Source organism: Dromaius novaehollandiae, chromosome 11 (assembly GCF_036370855.1).
Source record: "Dromaius novaehollandiae isolate bDroNov1 chromosome 11, bDroNov1.hap1, whole genome shotgun sequence".
NCBI lineage: Eukaryota > Metazoa > Chordata > Aves > Casuariiformes > Dromaiidae > Dromaius > Dromaius novaehollandiae.
The window spans coordinates 15,964,874-15,988,044 of NC_088108.1; the positions used below are offsets into that span (position 1 = coordinate 15,964,874).

General features: G+C 35.5%; 1 protein-coding gene across 2 annotated transcripts in view; it reads left to right on the forward strand.

The window, feature by feature from the left end:
• The window catches only part of DACH2 (dachshund family transcription factor 2), a 331,997-nt gene that overhangs the window by 252,860 nt on the left and 55,966 nt on the right, over nt 1–23,171 (forward strand). For both annotated transcript variants that reach the window (XM_026101310.2, XM_026101309.2), the window contains exons 4-7: nt 3,650–3,805; nt 6,945–7,117; nt 18,639–18,774; nt 20,584–20,664. In XM_026101310.2, the coding sequence (XP_025957095.1) occupies nt 3,650–3,805; nt 6,945–7,117; nt 18,639–18,774; nt 20,584–20,664 (546 nt within the window). The remainder of the gene's footprint in view (nt 1–3,649; nt 3,806–6,944; nt 7,118–18,638; nt 18,775–20,583; nt 20,665–23,171) is intronic.

Genomic DNA, 23,171 nt, shown 5'->3' on the forward strand with positions numbered 1-23,171 from the left:
TTATCTGTTGGAGAGAAGGTCATATGGGTAGCAGGTTATAGTGTTAAATGTAAAGCTTTTTGTAAAGTATGTAAATGATGTACTGGCATTTTGACATATCAGCATACTTCTGAGGACTTTAAAAAATATTCTAATGACACTTACAAAGCAACTTATTAATGTTTTTAAATGAAATCCTCTTTCTCATTTAAAATAAGTAGAAAGTTTTATTTCCCTTCAGTCACAAGACATAACCTAAGTCGCATTGCTGTTTTCTGTTGTCTGATTTTCCTTTCAGTGTTGTGTGCTGGCTTTCTTTTTCATATATTTTTCCCTCTCTTCCCTCTTGCTTCATACATACCCTAAGAGACATTGCCTGAAGTCCATCTTTCTCTATACAGTGATATGGATCATTGTTTAATTTTAGACTCCTTATCTACTGTCTTATAAACAATGAGAGCTTTCATTAACCTTATAGGGGCAAAGAAATTAGTTTTCTCCTAGCATAAGATTTTTCAAATGCCAAACTTTTCTAATGAAATGAGAGAAAAAAATCAAATTTTCCTGCCTCATACCAATTTATTTTCCTATCACGTTTCATGTCATAAAGTTTCATTTTTACTTTCACCTGTATGCTGATGGTACCAAAGATAGGGTGTAGTATCAAGTTTGCTTGGTATTATGAAAGGTGACACCTTTGCCTTATTGATGATACATATTTGCACAAAAAATGACAAAAAAAAAGCTGAAAAATTGAAGCCAAACTTCAATTTCAAATATTAAAGATGATTTACATTTTATTTACATCTTATAGACTTCTTATTGACTTCTAATTGTTATAGTAACAAAGAATTTGAAAATACAAATTGACGTAATATGTAAAATATGTATTTGCTGATATCGGTGCTGAGAATTGGGTTATTAAGTAAGAAAATATATATGCACAAAAATGAATGAAAATTTTTGAAAGATATATGATACTAAGAGAATTTAATATATTGTCAACAGTTTGCATTTTACACGTTTTGCTTATAATGTGAGTATAGTTCTGGCTTACTATTAATTTATTTAAATTTTTTCATGCTGTATGGAAATAGGAACTGCAGGGAAGGATACAAGTTTTCTTTTAAAGCTGTTATCTTAGCTGTGCAAAGGAAGTGCTGTTCTGCTGCTCGCTGTGGGCAGGATGACTTGAATGTACCTGTTGGATACAGCACAAGAGTAGGACCCATGATACCCGCCTCTCTTGAGGTTTCACCATTAGTCCGCAAGCTCTACAAGGCTTCATAATTCTGTGCCTCAACTTTCCCACTTGTAAGTTAGAGATAATTAATCTTACCTTTATACCCTTATAAAACACTTCGCTATTGAGCAGAGCTAGGTAAGAGCTAGTTCTATTTATTATTTTCTTTTTCAGTGATTTGCCCACTATGTAGATGCATGACATAGTCCGCAATATACCTCACAGATAACATAGTATACGCAGTACAGGTTATGTGATACATTTCATTTAACATGCACTTCTGTTATATGTGGATACTCCCAGAAGTATTTTTTTTTTCTTTTGCTAAAGAGAAGTGATAGGGAACAGGAATGGACTGTAGAGATAAGTGTATTGCAATTTATTCTTGTGTTGCTGGCACTGAATACAAGAACAGATTTACAAGTGGAATTTGCAGGGCAAAAAGTTATTATTGTCTGTATTTGTAAGGAAAACTAGTCCAGTGATTTGGACTATAAGATATAACTTAGATTCAGTTTCCTGTTCCGTTGCAGGTTTCCTATATGACTTTAGGCAAGTCAGTTTTCTTCACAGTGCAATTCTCGATCTTGTAAAATAGGAATATGTGAAGTTACCTCACATACAAAATCTGCTTCTAAGCAAAATATTTATGCTATCGCATATGTGATGCATTTTTTGCAGAAAAGAATGGTTTAAAATGTAAATGTTATATTCAAATTCATGGAAAAAGTATCTGAAGAAAATAAGGCATTTGGAAAGATTGGATACCAAACATTTCCTCAGCAAATTGTTATTCTATTATAGGTTTAACTTAAGAAATATTTTACCAAATAATAATACCTGTATTTCACAATAGTCATAGTGAATAACTTGAATATTAAGTATCAGTCAAATCTTGAAAGAGTAGTATACAGTATATTAAATTTATAATAAAAGTGTTGGCACAAACTTAGCCATAGTAGTGCTTCTAATTGCCACACTATGCCATGTTATATTATATCATATGGCATAATTCAGTGTATCTTTCTTTGTCAGTGTATTACTCATCATTTTACAAATTACAGATCTTTTATAGGAGGGTAACTCATACTTGGACATAGTGCTACAATGATGGAGTGATTTCCTTTTTTCTCAGTCATTGATCTTTCAAACTTTTGCATTTAACACTGTTAATCATGTTTATTAGCTAAGTGTTGTCGTAAAGAATGTTGAATGTTTCTGCTACTTTCATCTTCAATTAAAATGTTTTTTTGCTTGCCGCCTCTGTCTGCTGCATCACAGTAATCTATTACTTATTCTAATTGAAATTCTTGTTCATAAATTCAAAACAGTGTCAATACTGCAGTTACACGTTTTCAAAACAGTGTCAATACTGCAGTTACACGTTTTCATAACAGTCTGCAATCTAATTTAAAATGTGTGACATACCTCAGAAAAGGAGTGTATCTAAAATACCTTTTTGCTCCAGAAATTTTTTTAAGGTTGGTTGTTTTGCAGACCAGGTCTATTTCAGAATTCACTATCATGGTCTACTTAACTGCTGTTTAAAAGGAACTTGGTTTATTCAAGTGTATATATTTAATACTAACAGAAACTATAATCTATGAAATTGTTGCAGAAAACAGTCTCTTTGGCAAACCAGATAGATATTCTAGACCAAACAGGTTAGTGCTTAGTTTGATACACTTTGTTTCTCTTTAGACACTAATTACTGTGCATAATAGATACCTGAACTATAAATTTAAATTCCTGAAAAATAATAATTTCCAGGCCTTGTCCTGGTGTTTTACCTAATGCCTGGCTTGTTTGATCTTCCAAAATGGAGGTTTTCGTTTTGGACAGCCCCAGGACCAAACGCAGCAGAGAAAGAAAAGCTACTTAAGCTCAAAGATAACATAACAGAAGAATAAATTGTTAGAACCTGTTCATGTAGTAACATTAAGCTGGCAGTTAGGAGAGCTCTAAACTTTGGAGGAGTGAATTCTGGAGCAGCCTTCCAACAGGATTAACAGACATAAGAAATGTGAGTAGCTCTGAGATGGAAGCTGACTAGCTTATGGAAGGGACAGTATGGCTTGATTGCCTGTGATAGCAGGAGACTGCAACTCAGAGACTCAGAGGTTTCCTTTCTGCCATACTGAATCGTGACTGATGTTTACTTGGATCATTTTATCCTTCAACATTCACCTTTTTCTGTTTCTAGACACTATTGTTATGAAGGTAGGTGATGTTATGAAGGTAGGTGATGCTGAAAGTTTCTAATCATACTTTTTGCCTGATTTTAACTTTTTCAGGTGTAGGTTTCAGGTGCTTTTTTGTGCTAGGTTCTTAGCTTTGTTAAAGAGTATTAGTTTGTTGCTAAGCAAGCAAAATGTCTTTTAAAAAAGGAATGTGCCATTTACAATCCCCTCGTACCCTGTCTTGCAGGTGGGAGTGAATCATCCTGGGATAAAGAGAAACTTCAGTCTCCCATTACAACAGGATCACAGCACAGCATTGGCCATCCCACACTCTCCGGGCAATCAAGCCTTGGAAGTGCTCATCCACTCAGTCCTCTCCAGCAGAATCACCTGCTCACCAACAGTATGTACCAGTACCATGTGTTTAAAAAAAAAAAAAAACAACAAAAAAAAACACATTACGTGGAGATGCTTACGTAGGCTTTTTGGTTATGGAGGATAAAAGAGCTCTGATGAGTTTTAGTTGCTAACTGAGAAATGGAGTGTTACACTGTAGAGTGCTGGAACAAGGTAAAACCCCATGCCTCAGAAGAGCTCTAAAGTTGTGGATGCAGGCATGGAAACCAAGAAATAGGCACGTCCATTAGAGTATGATTTCAAGCAGTGATTAATCAGTCCACAGTGTATCTGTGGAAGTGTCTGAGTGCAGGCCTGAGCACTCAGAAAGGGTGGCCGCATGGCGGGAGGACCCTGGTCCTCCCACAGACCCTGCTTGGAAGCCAGGCTTGCAGTCCGTCCTTTCAGTCCTGCTGGAGGGAGGGGACATGACTGGGGTGTGAGATCAGTCCTCCCCTAGTGTGTTGTGCTTGTGTGTCATGTCCAAGCAGCCCTGGGGACACACCAGTTCCTTTTGAATGCCCACCCATTCCTGCAGTAGGGACTGCCAGTCCACATTCCTATGGCCTGGACAGAAAGAAAGAAAACATACAATTCCTTAAAATTTTAACTAGTAGAGAAAATTCCCTTCCAGTTGAAAATGCTTACTACCAAGTAAATATAGGTGAATAAGGAATCAGAGCAAAATGGCTAGTTAAAAGCAAGCAGAAACAATCCTTGTGCTTTATTTTACTTGTACCTGCCAGCTGTATGCAAGACCATCTACTGTACTCAGCAACTGGAACAGAAATGACACACTTTGAATGTCCCTTCAAACCCATCTTCGCTTCCTTTGGAAAGTGAGAGGGAGAGTCAGGAGTTCCCTTTCTCAGTAACCAAAGGGGGAAGGAAGGGAAAGTTATTCCAAAAAAGTTCAGTATACTACAAAAATGAATTATTCTTTATAAATTAGTGAGGAGTAAAATCAATTCTAAAAGATGATGGTGGATGAAGAATGAAAAAAATCACTATTTTTGAATCTGTGTTATTTGTTGATGCTCTTCATCCTTTAAGTTTTGGAAATTGTTTTTTGGTGTTAGTTTTACCAGATAATGATACTTGTGGCTCCTCTGTAAAATTTTAGGAGCAGATACTTTCTTGTTATCAATGCAGGGCCCCAGGCTTGAAGAAATCAGGGCTATTGGAATGACTGTTACAGTACGTGTTTGCATTGTTCATGGGAAGGTAGGGGCCTGAGCATTTCTGGCATCTGTTTAAGAGCCAGTGATTAACAATCACGTGCTCATAAGACTCATTCACTGTAGTTTGTTCTTTGATTTTATATGCTTACATAATCTGGTATCTGTACATATCTTACATATAGGGATATTGTGTTCTCTGCTGTTCAAGAAAACTTTCAGGATATTTTCCAGTAGATTTTGTAGTAGGCAAATGTCTATAGGCTATTAAAGGGTTTATTGAATGTCAGAAATTATGTCCGATGATTTGCAAGTGTAAGATATATTTTCTTCATAGTCCTCTGAAATGTTTGACGGATTGTGTCTTAAAACTGGTGATGTGCTGTTAAATTCTGTTTGTAGTTTGCATTTAGTTTGCATGTCAATTGGACTTTAAGTAGACATACAACTCAATGTGGACAGATGGTGTCTGGGAGTTTTGGAACTCTATGGAGTATGAGGAGTGATTATTGGGCTGTGAAGGGAGATATGCAGGGGAACAAAGGCTCATGTATGTAAGCACTGAAGAGGATTGTTAGTGTGGTTTAAAGTGAAGGGAGATGTATGTGGGCTTTGTTTATTACCTATCATAATTTATATTGACATGGATCATCCTATAAGCAAAATATAGTGAATCATAAAACATCACAGTAGTTGATTGTAACATACTCAAGCTAAACAGGAGTAGTGTGGAAGCTCAGAGTATATTCAATCCTGCCTTTTGTGGTGGGCGCAGTAGTGCTTTTTATACTTGTTTAATCAATAAATTATATTGGAATAATACAAACTGTATCAGTCAATGGTATTTTGTGTAGGTTCTATCATATAGGAAAATGGTGACTGACTCTGATTTATAATGACAGAGCCAAAAGTAAAAAAAAAAAAAAAAAAAAAAAAATTAATGTGCATAGCACATAGTTATGACTAGCTATATAATTATGCTATTTACCACTTGCACCTCAAATTTGTGGTGAGAATTCCTAATCTAAATTTCATTTAGAAGAATTATAAGGCATTTCGACTGGCAGAATGAATTCTGTTTTTGCTGAAAAAATAATTTTGGATGCCCAAAGGTAGATATCTTCAAGTAGACTCTCTAAAGAATTCTTAAATGCAAACACACCTGAAGCGACTTCTATGTGGATTGGTTTATTTGTCTTGCTTTGTGCTGTAGTCATTAGTAAATACGACAAGTTATACACATGCTGAAATAGGTATTAATGAAACAGAAGTTCTGGAATATGATTCTTGCTAACAGTAACAGCACCATTCTGGCAGTGTCAGGATCTGCATGCGGGTGCAAACGCCGTTCATATAGTCTTAAATTGATTTCTATACATAGTAGATGACAATTTGAGATGGTATTTTTGGAAATGAAAATCTAATCTGGAATTGTGAGCTCTCATTCCATATTCCAATTCACAGAGTGTATGACATGACTCTAATACTGTATAATCCAGTCCACAGCTTCCTATATTCACGGAATAGTCAAAATATAAAAATCAAATTTCAGAATCTAGTGCCAGGTTGCTGTGTGTGAACTAATAATGGTAGAAGCACTTAGTAAGAGTATATTGGCAAATAAAATTATTAATTAATAATCTTTTGATCTTTTTGAAAATATCTTCACAAATATCTGCATGGTTTGTGATTTTTGTTTTAAAGCTACTGATATAGAGATCACTGAACTTGTGCGCTGTTGTATATTTGTTTTGTTAATATTGTTTGTTACTTTACAGTTGTGTTTTTTCACCAATATAAGCTATATAGCCTTTTCTGGAATGCAAAGGCAGTTATTCCCTATATAACTTTTAAATTATTAGCACATAATAATGATGAGTTTGGAAGTCAATGTAGTCTCTGAAAATTTAGGAGTTGGATTTTAAAATGAGGGATTGACACATTTAACCTGCCTGTGCTCTCTTTTAGGGATAGATCTGCCGTTTATGATGATGCCGCACCCTCTGCTTCCCGTCAGCCTACCTCCCGCTTCGGTCGCAATGGCAATGAATCAGATGAACCACCTCAATACGATAGCTAACATGGCTGCAGCAGCCCAAATGCACAGTCCTCTTTCCAGGGCAGGGGCCTCTGTTATAAAGGTAAGAGTCATCCATGAAACTTAGAAAAAAACATTTCTTTGTGGCTAAGAAAAACCTTCATGGTGACCTTGTGGGGAACATACAAGGCTATGGGCTTATACTCCCTTTAGCACATCTAGTCTGCTGTTTCTGTTTGAGCAGATAAGAACATATAACAGTCAAGTTAAAGAAGTAAGATACCATGCTGTATCTACAAATGTGTAATGTAATTAAAAACAGATATTAACACTCATTAGATGCAAGGGGAATAAGCAGTTCTAAATGTGTTAAAGATCAAAAGCTATTCTAAAATGCTATTCAAAATCAAACTTTAATGGTATACCTAAAAGAAAATGCTATAGAAGATACCAGGAACTCTAGTCGGTACCCTTCTAGAATAGGATAAGAGCCAAGAAAATCATTAAAAGTACCTTATTGATTATAGTATGCACTAGCCATGCCTGCATTTCTTTTTGGATGGATAAAATGTGTTTAGACTTTCAAAAGGCTTCTGATATTCCCTTGCTAATAATTTGTTAAGAAAATTTTGTACCTGTGTTGAGAGATGAAGTCCTGTCACATACTAAAAACATGTTGAGACAAGAAATTTTTGAAGTGGAAAGAGATTAGGGATACTGCATGTGAAGGATCGATATTGTGGGATTCTCTAAAACACTATCTGCCTATTTTTTTGAGCAAAAACTAAAAGTTTTGTCAATCTAACTTATGCATGTATATCCACACCACCTGCATGTTCCTTGTTGGCAAAACAAAATTTTGTCAACGTTGTAAGATCATTATTTTAGTCCATTTTCCTGTATCTTTTTAAATATAGGAGTTCTATGTAAATACAACTATGTGGGAAGGTACATGTCTTTTTATTTTGACTTTGTTCATACACACTAATTCATCCCTTTCATTCTGGAATTCAAAAGTTCTGAGTTGTTTTGTTCCCATGACTTTCATTGATTTGCTGAACTGAATCTTTATTGTAAAACATCTTAATGGTAAAATATCTTTATTTTATCATAGGGAAAGTTACTGATGCACAGTTTAATATTACAGAGATACTGTGTGAATAAATTAATCAAGATTGCATTGTACTTGTTATTGTCACAACCTGCCACAGCAGAAAATTTTGTTTTTACACCAAGCAGGGAAAGAAAATAATAGTTCACAACCATGTATTTATTATTCATATTCCTGTTTACTGATATCATCATATTTTCAAGGAAGCAAGCAGATCTGTTTCATCCAGTTACAGTAGCACAAAATAAAACATCTTTTTGTTGCTGAGGTTCTGGAGGTCTTCAGATCTTCATTTTTCTTGTGATCATTTTCCAGGCCCTGAACTTCAAACTTCCCTCATGTTGATTTTCTTTTTTACTGATAGTCCGCTTCCAAATTAGGGCAAATGTTGTTCTTAATACTTTGATTTTGTTTACATTTTATTGTTATTTGATTCTGGGAGGCTGGTAAAATTAGGTTTTTGAGGTTTTTTTCCCAGTTAGCGACTACTTAGAGTTTAAGTCTTTTAAAAACTTCTCATCAGTGTGTCTGCACAGTTGTTGAATAGGTGGTGGAAACATCTGATACCTCTGATGTCTTACTGACCAACGGTTAATACAAGACACAAAATTGATAGAAATTAATTGAGCTTCCATTAGTTTCATTTAATAACCTTTTCTTTAGCTGCTCCAGAGACCTCTTGAGGAAACCATAACTTAAATACAAGATTAGAATATTTGTAGCAGCAAATAACTTCATAAGGTTTGATTATAAGTTAAGTGCTATCAGTATGTCTAAATGAAGATTAAATACATACTTGTAAATCATGCTAGTTGTTCGTAATATGTCTTACAGTTTTTGCAAGCAGTTACATTTAAAGCGTGCTCTTTGGCAGGCTCTTGCTCATGTTAGCTAAGCTTTTTCCAGCACCTGCAATAGAGCGCATGTAATATCTCCACAGCAACAGTAGGTTTTACCCGCGCTCTAGTGGGAATTATGCCTACATGATCTAGAGGAAAATACAGCAGTAGCTAATGTGACAGAGGTGCAGCATGCATCCAGTGCTCTGTTACACTCACCTGGCAAGTGAGGCTGTATCTTTCTCTTATTTTTTCGGAGTGCTGAAACTGCATGTTAATTTTATTACAGCGTGAGGCTTCTTTTGTCCTTTCCTTCCCATATTTACAATCATCTTATTCTGAATGACTATCAGTTAAAATGAAATGCTTGTACAAAAGGAATCATGTAAAACTGTTGCTGCTGCTGTTATCCATCGACAATATGATTTTTATTATATGACAACAGTATTTAAGTTCATGTAATAAGTATGGAAAAAGACCATTTTAGATATAGTGCAATTATGACACTATGAGGTTACTTAAAATGGGAAAAATGAATTGAATGTATTGACTGTTTATCTATTTCCATACTCTGACTAAAATACCACTTGGCCTGTTTTCTATAGGTGTGAGAATCAGCTGCTTTATAAAGGTTTTCAGTGAAGTCATTATGCTTTTTATATCACATTTGCCATTTAGAAATAAGCTGTTCTACCAAAATATGCATGATCAGCAAAGTTAACATTTAGTGCTCCAGAAAGAAATGTCATAACTATGAAATTTGATATCTTCTCGACAAGAACGCAATAAATTAAGCAGTCACAATGGTCAGGCTCACAAAACCTTCTTAGCCATCCATAATACAATCTAATGTGATCATAGCAGCACCCAGTAGCAGTGCTGTAGCTAGGGCAGTGACGGTGTCCCTGTTATAAAGCAATCTTTTCAGGGATTTACTGCTCACCTAAAAAAGCTCATGCCTTACGAAACTTGGCTCAAATGGTTCTGAAGAATCTGCATAACTGAGGGTGTAATATGACAAAAAAGCCCTGACATCAGTGATGACTTAAGCACCCTCTCTCCTCTCCCTCTTGTGTCTGATTTCCTCCTCTTTTTTTCCAGAGCTATTCTGCTGGATCAATTCAGTACTCTAGTTAATGGCCTAGGTGTATAAATGCTTTGCCAGCCTAGTGTTGAGGACTAGACTAGAGTAGAACTTAGCTGAAGTAGCACTTGAATCAAAAAGTAGTGAATAAATGTAATAGTTTACTGTCATTCAGTATCGTTTCAGTGCTCCTGTAACTCAGAAGAATTTACTCAATGACATTATTTTCACTTTTAGAAGCAAAGTTTGGATAGGCCCTTTATACAGAAGAGAAAGTACTTTTCGCTGAAGTTTATAGAACAGCTCAACTCCAGAGAGTAGTTATTACTTAATGTTAAGATTTCTATTTTACCATGGACCTATAATAAACAAATGCATGTGATTTTTAATATGCATTGACAGCATACAGTTTATCATAAAGGAGCTGTTACGATTTATGCTGAGAACACAGACTGAATAGAATGCTGAAAACATGCCTAAATCTTAACAGATGATTTAAATTAAATTAGTTCCAAAGGAGTTGAGACTTCACCGTGTGTATACATGTACAGCAAATACACAGAGTGTCACGGCAAAAATGAGAATAGCTCTTCATTGACAGCACTTTTGAACCTTGTAATGGAATCATGACTTATATAACAATTCACTATCCATAGTGGAATGAGGGCTCTAACTGGGCCACTGGGGATGCCCTCAAACTATATATGATAAAGACATCAGGAGTACTAAGGTAGTTTCATCAAAATGTATGCCTAAAATCTCAGTTTATACAGATTAAGCCAGAAGGGGCTTATGTGACTAAAGAACATATTAGCTTACAGAATTTCAGCCGAAAGAAAGAAGAAAAAAAGATGCTAAACAGAGATGCATTCAGCAAAACAGACTGGGGATGTAGGCTAACCAGGAGCACCTTTAAATTACCTATTTTACAGCTTTCATCTTCTCTACTCTTAGCGTTACAGCCCTTATGGCAGGGAGGGGAGAGGTTAAAGCCTTGGAAAGGAGAAATGCAGGAAGTCTTCCTGGAGTGGTCAAATGGGGTTTGTGAAAGTATGATGAGGGCTGGCAAGAGCCAAGTCTCTGAGGCTGTACTTAGGAGGGAGTGTGACGTGGGCCCAAGCCCATGGAGCTTGGGGTGGCTGTGGGGAGAGTGAGGGCAGGAGACTGGCACAGGAGAGCCTGAGGGAGGAAGAGCCTCAGGGGGTGGTATTCCTTAGGGGCTGAAATGGAAAGCCATGGTGGGTTTGACTTGTCTCTGAATGATTAGTCATTGCTTGGAGACGTACTGGCCTGTTCTTGCCTCTTCCTGCTAGGGCTAGGGCTGGGCTGGACCTTGGGAAAGGAGAAATCCAAAGTACATTCCCAGAGTGATGTCAAATACGGTTGTGAAAATGTCATGAAGGCTGGCAAGAGTCAAGTCTCTGGAGCTGTTCCTAGGGGAACTGCGATCATTATTTCTATTGTATGATCTAGACATGCAGTAGGGATTTTTGAGTCTCCTTTTGTGTTCTGTTCTTCTGATTTTGTGGAATTGTTAAGGCATTTGTAAAGGATGTATATGACATGATTTTAAATTCCCTAAGGAGAATACAGATGGGCTGTGTAATTATTGCTGAGAGGTGCTATTTTCAGTGTGCTGTACAACTCACATTCATAATATTTACCTGACAGCCAGAAAAATGTAGCCATCTCAATACTCTGAAACAATTCTTCTCTGTATGAAAACATTTTTAGATACAGAATTTATAACATATTTAATTTTATATTGCTATACCCCTTCAATTCATTCTGAATTGTTTTCAGATCATTATAAGATTTCAAAAATAAAACTTTCGTAAAAATTATGATGTTTTTCTCACATAGTAGGTTTAGGCTCTCCCCTTTTATAGCATGTATTCATTGTTGACACCTTGTTGGTGAAATAAGTACTAGAATGAGTTAGAGGGATGATGTTTGAGACAAAGTTGTGTAAGTTTGCTTCTTAAAAGGCTAATTTTTGTGGCTGTGTGTGTAGCAAAGAAGGAGTAATTGTGCAGTTCTGTATTTTTTTTATTCACTGATACAGAGGAGCTACTATGTTTGGAGATACTCAAGTCCCTACGAATTGGATTAGATACTCTTTTATCTCCTTTCCCATTAAGGGTGGCATTTCCCTCAGCCCTGTGATGACAAGCATGCTTATTATCACTGAGAACTACTAGTTGCTAGTTTAAAGAATAAGCAGTGAATACTTAGTTCAAACTTGAAAGCGGAAAAAATACAGTAAGAAGCAAGTACATTTCTCCCCCCTGGCCCCCGCAAAGCTGGCAAGAGTATGTTGTTAGGCATACTAGTTTTTAGTTCTGGCTCAGATCTTTGTAGTATCGGCTTAGTCATTTGCATTTGTACTCAATAACTAATATAGCTGTAACACAGATTAGATACAGCATTACCATCATTAGTCCTGGGAGTGCATTCAGTAGCAGCACTGGATGAAACAGTTTATAGGATGGGTACAGGTATAAAGTTTCACTTGAAGAGCCTGTCTAATTTTATACTTCCACATTCAAAGTAAAATGTAAAGGTAAAATCGTAATTTAATATGCCAATGAAGGTTCATATAGTTTTCCCAGTGACTGCTAATTTAAGAAGTGGTGAAGAAGTAGGCTCTTGTTTGGCTGTTTACCAATACCATCTGATTAGCTGCGGTTTTCTGTTTGGCTGAGCAGCTGGCAATTAATGAATTGATAGGAAGTAGTCACAAGGTAATGGAATTAGCAAGTGAACATCTGGTATTAAAAATTAGTAAACATAGAAGAGTTTTTATTTTCCCACCAAATTTAAGAAATCATAAATGCCAGTTGACTACAGCTGAAATGACTATATGTACACAATGAAAACAATTGCATTTCAAATGGAAAAAAATATATTTTAAGTGAGTGAATCCCCAGTACATTGCAAAAGATGAATGGGATCCAGCTGGCTTTTAGACATACAGATCCTATCTTAGTTTTTACACCAGCTGTTTTTCTTGTTTATCTCCAATTCTTACAGCAATTGGAGATATTATAACTAGCCCTGAAGACTAGCAGGTCTTCCATCCTCTTTGCATGTGCCCATTTCCAGACTGAGATAACTCAAGATATAAACCTGGCCACTGCTCACTTGCTTAGAAATAGTAAACATTCCTCTACCATCATATTTTTCGTGGTACACTGTCCAGGTCACCTCAGATTTAGCACGGTTCTGCTTACTGTGTGAGGATTGTTCTTTTTCTCTGAGAAGTCTAAATGCAAATTATTTATTGCATTCAGCAATAATGCATTCGTAAAAGGACTGTAAACTTTAGAATACTATTAAAAGGGTATTTGCTCTTAGAATTAAAATAGTGGTATTATCAACTAAGGTCAATTGGAAAGAAATATGTGTCTTAGTATTAAATAAAGAAAAATGTTAGCAATTCTGTTCTTTGGTAACTAAAATAGCATTAACATTTCTTATGCCTCTCTCATATTCACTGAGGGGAATTCAGCCAGGCAGGCAGAAGCAGTGGTAGCTCTTTACAGCCACAAAGTTGTGGTAGTTTTGCAGAGGAGGCAAGGAGTCCTGCAGCAAGTCTGCAAGCTGACTCTGCTCCTGGCTGCACAGCATACGCCCTTCCTGAGAAAGGAAGATCTGTGCGGTTTGCAGATTTTTGTAGGGGTTTTGGATGTTCAGTTTAACGGTGTAGTCCATTTGGGGAATTTGAATGGTGATTTGGCAAGCACTGGCAGATGGAAGTGTGGCAAGATACATGTTCCAGTGGTGAAGTAGTGAGCCAATTAGTGTCAGAAAATTTATTCTACTAGAGTCTATGAACTCCACGTTTTCCCAGTAATGTCATCAGCTCTGATTTTTTTTCATAATAGTTGAAAACTCTGATCTGGAGCTAAAGAAGAAGGAATCCCTGTTTTTCCTTCCTCACAGTATCATTAGCAAGGTCTGTTCAATTCCAAGCTTTCTTGCCACTGTAGAGCCCTGTAAAGTACAGAAGAGGCACCTCAATTAAATATGAAATATCAAGATAAATGTCTGAATAAAATATCCAGGACTCAGACAAACTTTCAAAACCTGCTTGTCAGCAGTGAAATGCCATTAAATCCTCTAGGAACTCATTAATAGATTAACATTTGGGAGAGTAATTACAGCTACATTAGAACTAAGAATACAAACAAATAAAGGAAGATCCAGCAACATCATTTCTCTGTACTCTTGACACAAAATGAAGATCAATACTATAAAAAATCAGAGAAAAGGAATTAAGGTCAAGATGATTATGTCAAAAATAGGTAAGCTGTTCATATATATTTATAATAAAACTATTGTGGATGCAACTGTTATGTAGCGTTTCATATTATTTGTGTGGAATACTACCTCATGGGGGATAGAAAAGGGATACTGAGGTGAAATCAAGGATGTATCTAGAAATTGGATGAGTTGATGACTTCAGTGCCATTTACCTAAATCACGACTAAAATTAACAATGTCAAGCTTTGTAGCTACATTTTCTGAGCCAAAGCAAGACACTGTTCTTTAGTAAGGCAGAAATATATTGCCCTTCAAAAGGATTAAATACTACAGAAGTCTCTTTTGAGAATTTATGGTACAGCTCTGTAAAGGGAGGAGAAAAGATAAGATAAAGTAGGTACTGTGGTTAGATAAATAGGTGAGATCTTGAGAAATGTTTTCATTTTTCATAAAATTCTCACAATCTGTAAATTATATATATATAATTCATTGCATTATAACCTGGATTATGACTCTTGCAGATTTATGAAATATGAAGAAATTCAAATTGAGAAAATACAACTTTATTTAGAAATACATCTCTAGTACTGTAAGTGTACCTACTGTAGAACCAGCCTGAACTGCAATATGCCGGTGGGAGCTAAGCTCTTTTCCAAAGAAAAACAAATATATATATATATATATATATATATATATATATATATATATATATATATATATATATATAAAAATATATAAATAATATATATATATATATAAAGTAACAAGGTTGTAAAATTCATAAATGACAAATAAAATGAAGTCATCAATGTGTAAAAAATGTTAAGGTTTTACATTTGCAATTTTCCTATTTAAATGCCCTCATTGATTTGTTACAAATACTGTTAACCCTGTGTTTGGAAAACGGTGAGGACATTATCACTTGTGTTCTCATTTGTAATAAAATAGATTAACTTGCTGTGAAATTTTAACTAGGCTGAGACACAACAGTAGCTACCTAATGAACCAGAGCACATTGCTGTTAAGTAGCTAAATAGATGCATACTGATTACAGGACTGAAAAATGGATCTGTTTACTTGCAAAAAAAGCGTCTGCTCATAGTGTTATCTATTATAGTAGGGGAAATTCAGCATTATATTTCCACACAAACACTTAGAAATAGACAATTTCTCAATCAATATGCAGTCTCACATGATGATACTCTGTCATCATTTGCAGTGCATAAGATATGGAGAAAATTTCAGCTCTTTTGTTGCATATAGGGAAAACCATATCTTCCCTGTATATGTAAATTTTTGTAACCGGTAAGACGTTAGATGACATAATCAAGTAATTCTCTTAGAAAGTGATTCACTGTGTGATTAAGAATGACATTATTATTTGACACATTTTTTTCTGCCTGAACATTTCAAACCAAGATCCTGAGTTTGAAGGCAAATTACTTGGAGCAGGGATTACTTTGTAACAAGAGACAATGGCAAAATGCAGTTACCAGAAGGAGCTGGAATACTTTGCTTTTCCAAATCATCAGCTTCTGAATTACTCAAATAACTCTCATTTAAGATGACATATATGGCTGTTTGTGTTAGTTTGTAGTCATTTTTGTTCTTAGATAGGTTTTTTTTTTCTTTTTGTAGAACAGTTGGCATGTTCTCTCCTTGGCTATTCATTTCCATGGTTGCCATAGATGATGAAATATCCTTAAACTATATACTCTTCTGTAAATTTAACCATTTCAAAATTAAATACTAATTTTAAATAAAGTACTCCTCTTGGTAAAAAAGAGAGGAAGTAGTGCTGAAGAGGACTGTTGAAACTCAGATCAAGGCAAATAAAATTACAGAGTTGTAGTCTGTTAGCTGTCACCTGTCTGGAAACTTATTTAAACAAAGGTAAAAGACAATAGTATTTATAAGCTCAGGGTTCTGTATATCAGATTCATAATATATTTAGGAAAATACATCTTGGGATGACCCTTTAAATGTGACTTGTTGAACAGAGCTTCCACAGAGTGAGTCATGACTCTGTTACCTTCCATTCCTCTCAGCAGTCTCTACAACCAGTCTTTTTGAGACCAAGAAGAAAACAATGGAGACTTTAAGATCAGTGATTTTGACTTTTTTCCCTGCAGAATTTGGAATAATGAGAAATTGCATGTTAAAACAATTCAGTTTTCAAAACCTTATGCGACTCAACATAATCGATTCATATCTGTTAAAACTTAATAAACATTTTTAAATACCATTCAAAAATACTGCAATTAAAAGTCTCTCTTTAAGATTTATTAGTTATTGTATGTTCATTAAATAACAGATAATTAGTGAAAACAGATCCATTGAGGATTAACAGCTATGTAATATATACACATCTGTTACATGATTTTGAGGCTCAGTTGTTATTTAATGTACAATAACTATCCTATTAAAAACACATTCAATGCTACATTTTCAGCTGGTGTGATTGGAACAGACAAATGCCACCCCTTACTATTAGGAGGATCTATTCTCATGTTCCCTTTGCATCGTTCTCAAATGAATCTGTAAATATGAAGAGTAGTGTGTTTCAGAAGGATGGTTTTAATGGATAACAGAATATTCTTAAAAATGTCGATCTTGCTGCCACTGCTATTAATGAATTGCCTCAGTAGGTTATGAACAGAAGTGATTATGGCAGCTATATATAATGGAAAAACTCTTAGAAACTACTGTTCTATTGCTAAAGCTGTACTATTGATTTAGCATATTTTCTAGCAAAAGCTATGTAAAAAGTTCTGATGCTATTCAGCTTATTTTTAAAAGCACATAGTGAATTGCCACCAAGTAACCAGATTGCAAACTCTTAATGCAAAATCCTTGAGAGTAGGTTAGAAAAGCAGAAAAATTGCAAAGTTCCTTTGAGACAAGCTCCCTAGATTACACTGTAATTGTGATTTTTAATGAGGTGGGGGCAAGAGAATCTCCCTTCTTAAAAAAAGAAGCTAATGTTTCAGTTCTCAGTTTCCATAGAGAACAGTTGGTTGCCAGGGATGAGGGCAGCTCCAAAGATGAAGTTTCTGGAATTCCGTCAATTCCAGCTATTTAATTAGAGTTGATATCAAAGTTTTGTGTGCAAATGTGCACATAAGGATTTGCAAGCACATTCTTATTTTTGTTACCAGAAGTGCTTTTCATGCAAAAGTGCAGTTACCTTACCTTACACAGCCATGGGCCTTTTCAAAACTCTTATGATTAGAAGACATAGAATTCAATCATTCTTGTTTTATCTCTCTACTTTTGAGAGAGTCTCCATTTGCATACTGATTTAAAGGACACATTGAGAATTAAAAGCACATAACTCTGAGGGGCTATTACTGGAGCATCTTTTGACCATGTGGGGCCACATTTACATCAGGAAAGTCAACCCCAGTTGTTCTTGCAGTCTGTCAGGTTTCATAGTGATCTAATTCATGTGAGGCATATTAAAACACCTTAAATAACGCCATAACACACAAACCTTGCTGTAAGCTCATTTCACATGAGGTAGTTCCTGCAGGAATACTAATTTTTTGCATCTGTGATCATTCTTTATAAATTCAAAGCAGAAGCCCAGCACCTTTAAAAACTAATAAAACAATATCTACATTATGGTGCTTAGAAGTCCGTAGAAGTCCATGAGCTGCTGGATGCTGTAAGTTTTGTTGCTTTCTCATTGAAAGATTGATTCCTATGTCTGTGTTGAACCTTAGCTAGACAAGTTACTTCTCTCACATGTGCATCAGGTTGGAAGTAGATGCAAGATGACTGGTGAACTGACTGGTGAACAAATAATTGAGCTATGCATGCATGCATAACACACACAAACAATATCCATGCGTGGCTTTTAAAACTTGACTGCGCACTATCTTGATTAGACATTGATATAACTTATTCAGGTACAAACGTGATTTCATGTGAGTTTCCACAACTGACTTTGCATTTAGTGCCAGTTTAGTCCAAATCTGAATTGTTTATTTAAAATGCCGCTCATCGCAGTTTTAATATCTGTAGATTAAAACTAGTGTACTGGAGATGAAAGAGCATTCTTTATATCCTATGTGTGAAAAAGTTACAAGATAAGAAGGTACAAGAAAAAAAAAATGGTAAGTAGTAGGTTGTGACACTATGGATGAAAAACTGTGCCCACATACATTGCATGTAGAAGATTATACCAGCTCTTTTAATGTGAATTCTGCTCATTATTTATCTTGCAAAGAATATTTGTTATTGCTATTTCAGCCACCTTTGTTTATTCATTGTGAAGTTCATTAATCAAATTGCACAGACCTTGTTTTGTTTCTATTTTAAGGAAAGGATTCAAGACAGCCCTTCTCCAGCTCCCTCTCTAGAAGACAGTCAGAGACCTGGGAGCCACGCGTCTTCACACCAGAGCAGTAGTGTGTCTAGCTCTCCTTCCCAGCTGGACAACACACCAGACAGAATTGGTTAGTCCTTTGTAACTACATGGAAGCCCCTGTACCCCTTTAAAATTATTGACCTGAATAACTTTAGGAGTTGTTTGAAGCAAATATTTCTATGTGGGAAAGTTAGGATACATAGTTTTAAAACTCAGGGAAGCACTCAGTTTTTAAAAACAGAAAGCTTGTCACTATGCAGAGCTCAGCCTCTGGGACTGGGTCTGTGATTGCACCTACTCGTGCAAAGAAGATACGGCTCCTTTTGCAGCTGGACCCTCCATGCTAGGGTGAGAAAGTGCTTCTGAAGGCAACTGGAACGGAAGAGTACCAAGATATGTTTTTCTTTGTATATACCTCAGAAAACTAACAGATCATATGATGGCTATTCCATTCCAAAAACCTTCTCTTGCCCATGTATTTCCTTGTTGTCATGAGGCTGAGGGCATTTTGATTGTTTGGTCTCTCCAGCTCAGCTTAGCACTCTGTGCTTTATTAATCTTATGTTTAAAATGCAGATTTGGACTAGAGAAAGTTTAGATCCTATTCTTGGTACTTCCAAGAGGGATCTGGGACAAGATGATTAACATTTCTTCATGGCAGTGTATGTCAACACTGTTGTCTTCACAGTGACTGTAACCTATTTAAGCACTGCTGAACTAGATTTAAAATACAAAAGCAGTGCAGCCGTTGGTCCATGGAAGTCAATGTAGACTCACTCTCATCAAATAACTACTTAGCTACTTGCTTGGATTTTGGAGTTTTGACTATGGTCTGTGCTGCAGCACTGTTGCGCTACATAGCACAGTTGGCACTATCAAGCTTGTAAATATAAACTGAGCTAGTTTGCCTAGACACATATGCAGAACAGTGACTAGAAAGTAGATTTCCTTCAGGTTTCTTACATTTAAAATAGGGCTAGAAATATACAGGATAAGAAATGTAACTTCCTATATCAACAGCAGAAGGGGAACTTTTATCTTCACTGTAGCTTTTGAAAGCTGCTGTGACTTGTATTATTGTAGTAGCCAGCACTGCAAGCCTCTGAGCTGCAGTAATCTTGCTGAAATTTTTTTAAAGAAAGATAAGTTTAATTTGTGTTAAACCAAACATCTGTCTATGTTCAGGTCTAATGCTTACTCTTATGAAAGTATGTATATATACTTTAAAAGTGTGTGTGTATATATATATATAGATAGATTTTACTTCTGCAATGACTTTAAATTCTATAATTGGTTAATTGCAGAGAAAGAAATGTTTTAATCAAATAAGAACAAAGAAAATAAGCTGTCTGAAATCATAAACTTAACACATCTCACCAATTTTGCAGGTGTTAAGTAAAGAATTTCAATAGTACAGAGGATTGGTTTTAGATGTCTTCTATCAATTTGGTTCACTATCTGTCTGTCTGTATTTCTTTATTAAACTTGCTGCTTTATATAATTACTAATTCTTAAATCCTTTGCTCTATTAAATGCATTTTATCCCGAAATCATTTTTGTGAAGTATTTTTCTAATTAGTTAATGTGAACACTTTGTAAGAAATCACATTCATCCCAATAGTAATTTTGGTTCTCTGTTTAATCCACTTGAGCAAATTTGCTTTCGCTGCATGTCTTACTTAGCTCTGTGCTGCATTGGAAACCTTATGGACAATGAAAACAGTTGATTGCTTTAGAACCTGTATAGTACAAATAAGTGTCAAAATAATGAAATATTGGCAAAAAAAGAAATAGAATTTAGTATTTTCCTTTAATATTATTTTTTAATAATATTATTTAATATTGTCCTTTTTTTACTGACAGTCTTATGTGGCTGTACTCTCTGGTTTTTTTTAAGCTATGCTGACCAACAGCAGAGAAGGAGAACTCATTGATCAAGAAACTGGAACCAGCCTAAAAAAAATACAAAAGGAGAAAGGTAAAATTACAGACTGTTTTTCATATCAGACATTTAATTACATTTATGATCTGTTTTATTCCTTTTTCTGGTATTCTGCTTATCCACTGGCATAGTATTATGAATTTAAGAGAGTTAAATGCCTAATTGCAATGAGGAATGTATCCCGTGAATTTAGATTGCATTCTCCTTAGGAAGTGTAAACAAGCGGATCTTTGTATTTATATAATATTGGGCTAATGTTTTGCCAGTCTTTCGACTCAATTATTTATGAGGTTGCTAGCAAATATTTGATTAGTCACATGGTATTGTTTCTTTTCCTCCAATGGATGTGTGTTCAGGTGACTCTAATGCTGATACTTAGGTGAGAGAAACAAGCAATTTTTCATGTCTAATAGTGTTACATTACCTCACAAGTGAGAGGCAGCAAGGGAAGAAGTGATACTTAACCTATAGCATTTGTCCTGTAGACAGGGAAGTGCTTCTTCTGCTATGTTTCTCCTTGCAGTCATTGTTGGGAGCTGGAGAAAAAGGATTCATTGGAGCAGGTAAGCTCTGGGCAAGTGTTGTAGTGACAGGGAACCTGTGGCATCATTTGTGGATACATATGGAAAAAGAAGGCAGCATTTTTTTTTCTTGAGAATATAACAAAATCATATTAATAGACAAGAGGGTTATGCTGGCAGAACATATGAAAAGAACCATACAAAATGAGTACCTTCAAAAAGGGGAAGATGGGATGTAATTAAAGAAATAAAAGACAAAGGTAAGTATGCCAGAAGAGATACTGCAAAGGTGTATACTGAGGGAGATATTAAGGTTTTAGAAGGAAAGGAAGAGGCAAAGAAAAAGAAAGAGAAGGAAGTGTCTGAAAGAGGACACAAAGTAAGCTAAGTGTACTTACAAGTCTGCTGTAAATATGAACATTTTATCATAAATGAAAATACAGACTGATTTAAATTTTGACTGAGGTGATTTTAGATTATCTGTAACAATCAGACAAAGTCATACATCTTAAAAGCCTGCATAAATGGTTGCACTGAGTGTATTTAATGTATGTTGCGAGGAAACTAAAATGATAGGTATAGACAATTTTGAGCTATTCAAAAGGGAATATGGAGGCTACATGTGGCCTGTAGTTCCAGTTATATAAAATTATTTGGGCAGGTTAATGGAAAAAGACCACCAGCTCTCTTGTATCTATCTTGTATCTATTCCTCAGTCTTCTGTGACTGATCTAGTCATGGGGAGGAAGAACCTGAAACTTTCTTATATTTTATATTTTCTTACTCATCTCTCCCTCTTCTTGAAAGCAGAAGAAGCTTTCTTCTATGCAGTGATTTCTCTAGGCGTTTGAACACTTTCCTCATTGGCCCCCAAATGAGGCCTTTTATGCCATTTGGGGTTTATTTTCTGTCTGGATCCTTTTGCTTAAATTCTCCGCGCATGTTTTCTGTTGGCATTTACAAACCAACACCTAAAGAGTTAAGTTATCGACGATACAGTCCCTCCTAAGATAAAAAATGACACTACTGTGATAATTACATAGAGAAGAGTATTTAGACTAAACCTGGAAGTGTAGTTGATTTTAATTTTATTGAACTATGCATGGTTTCCTGCCACATGCCTAGTCATTTTTCAGCAAAACAATTCAATATCCTGTGGGTCCAACATGCAAATCATTTATTATTGGTAGTAGTAGTTCTGTCACTCAGGATGCATGAAAAAGGTACAATGTAAGAATAACGAAAGATAATTCAGACCCCCCCCCCCCAAAACGTGAACTTCATTTAAACCCCACCACCCATGAACTCACTTACCAAGATGCTGCGATCATTGAACACTCCTTGTAATGTGTATGAAGTCACAAAGATCTGACACCAGTATTTTGTTTACCATAGTTCACCTTAAGATTAAAGCCATATAGCTTTCTTCATGGTCTACATGTAGTAGTTATTCAATTGTAGGTAGTATTATTCAATTGATTATGAATTGGGAAATAGTCTTTATGCATGTGTTATTTCTGCAGGCACTTAGAGAATTTTTTGAACATGAACTTACTGTTCACAGATTCACCCATATCAGAAAAAATATTATCTACTTTAAGTGTTTAAATGATCATGAGACTTATTTTAGAATTATGATTTTAAAGATAGAATAAAGTTTCTATTTTTCTACTTAGTTTGCATGGGTGAGGTTTTTCTCTGCAAACATAAGAATTAGAAATTATTTTTTTTGTCAAGTAAAGGCATAACTTTCACATAATCCCATGATTCCAGAACTGAAACCTTAAGGTGGCATTATAATGGGACTAATGCTGAAGTTCTAAAGGCAGCAGTATTGTACATCCAACAGTTACAAGCTGGTTTCACATCTGGTAGTGTGACTGACCTATATATCTATTACAGCTCTTGTAGGAATCCCTATTAAATAGAAAACCTCACTGCACCTACACAAAATACAAGTACCCTGTAATGACGGCCTGCATCAGGAGGACAGAATCAATACTTTGCCTCTGAAAATCCCCA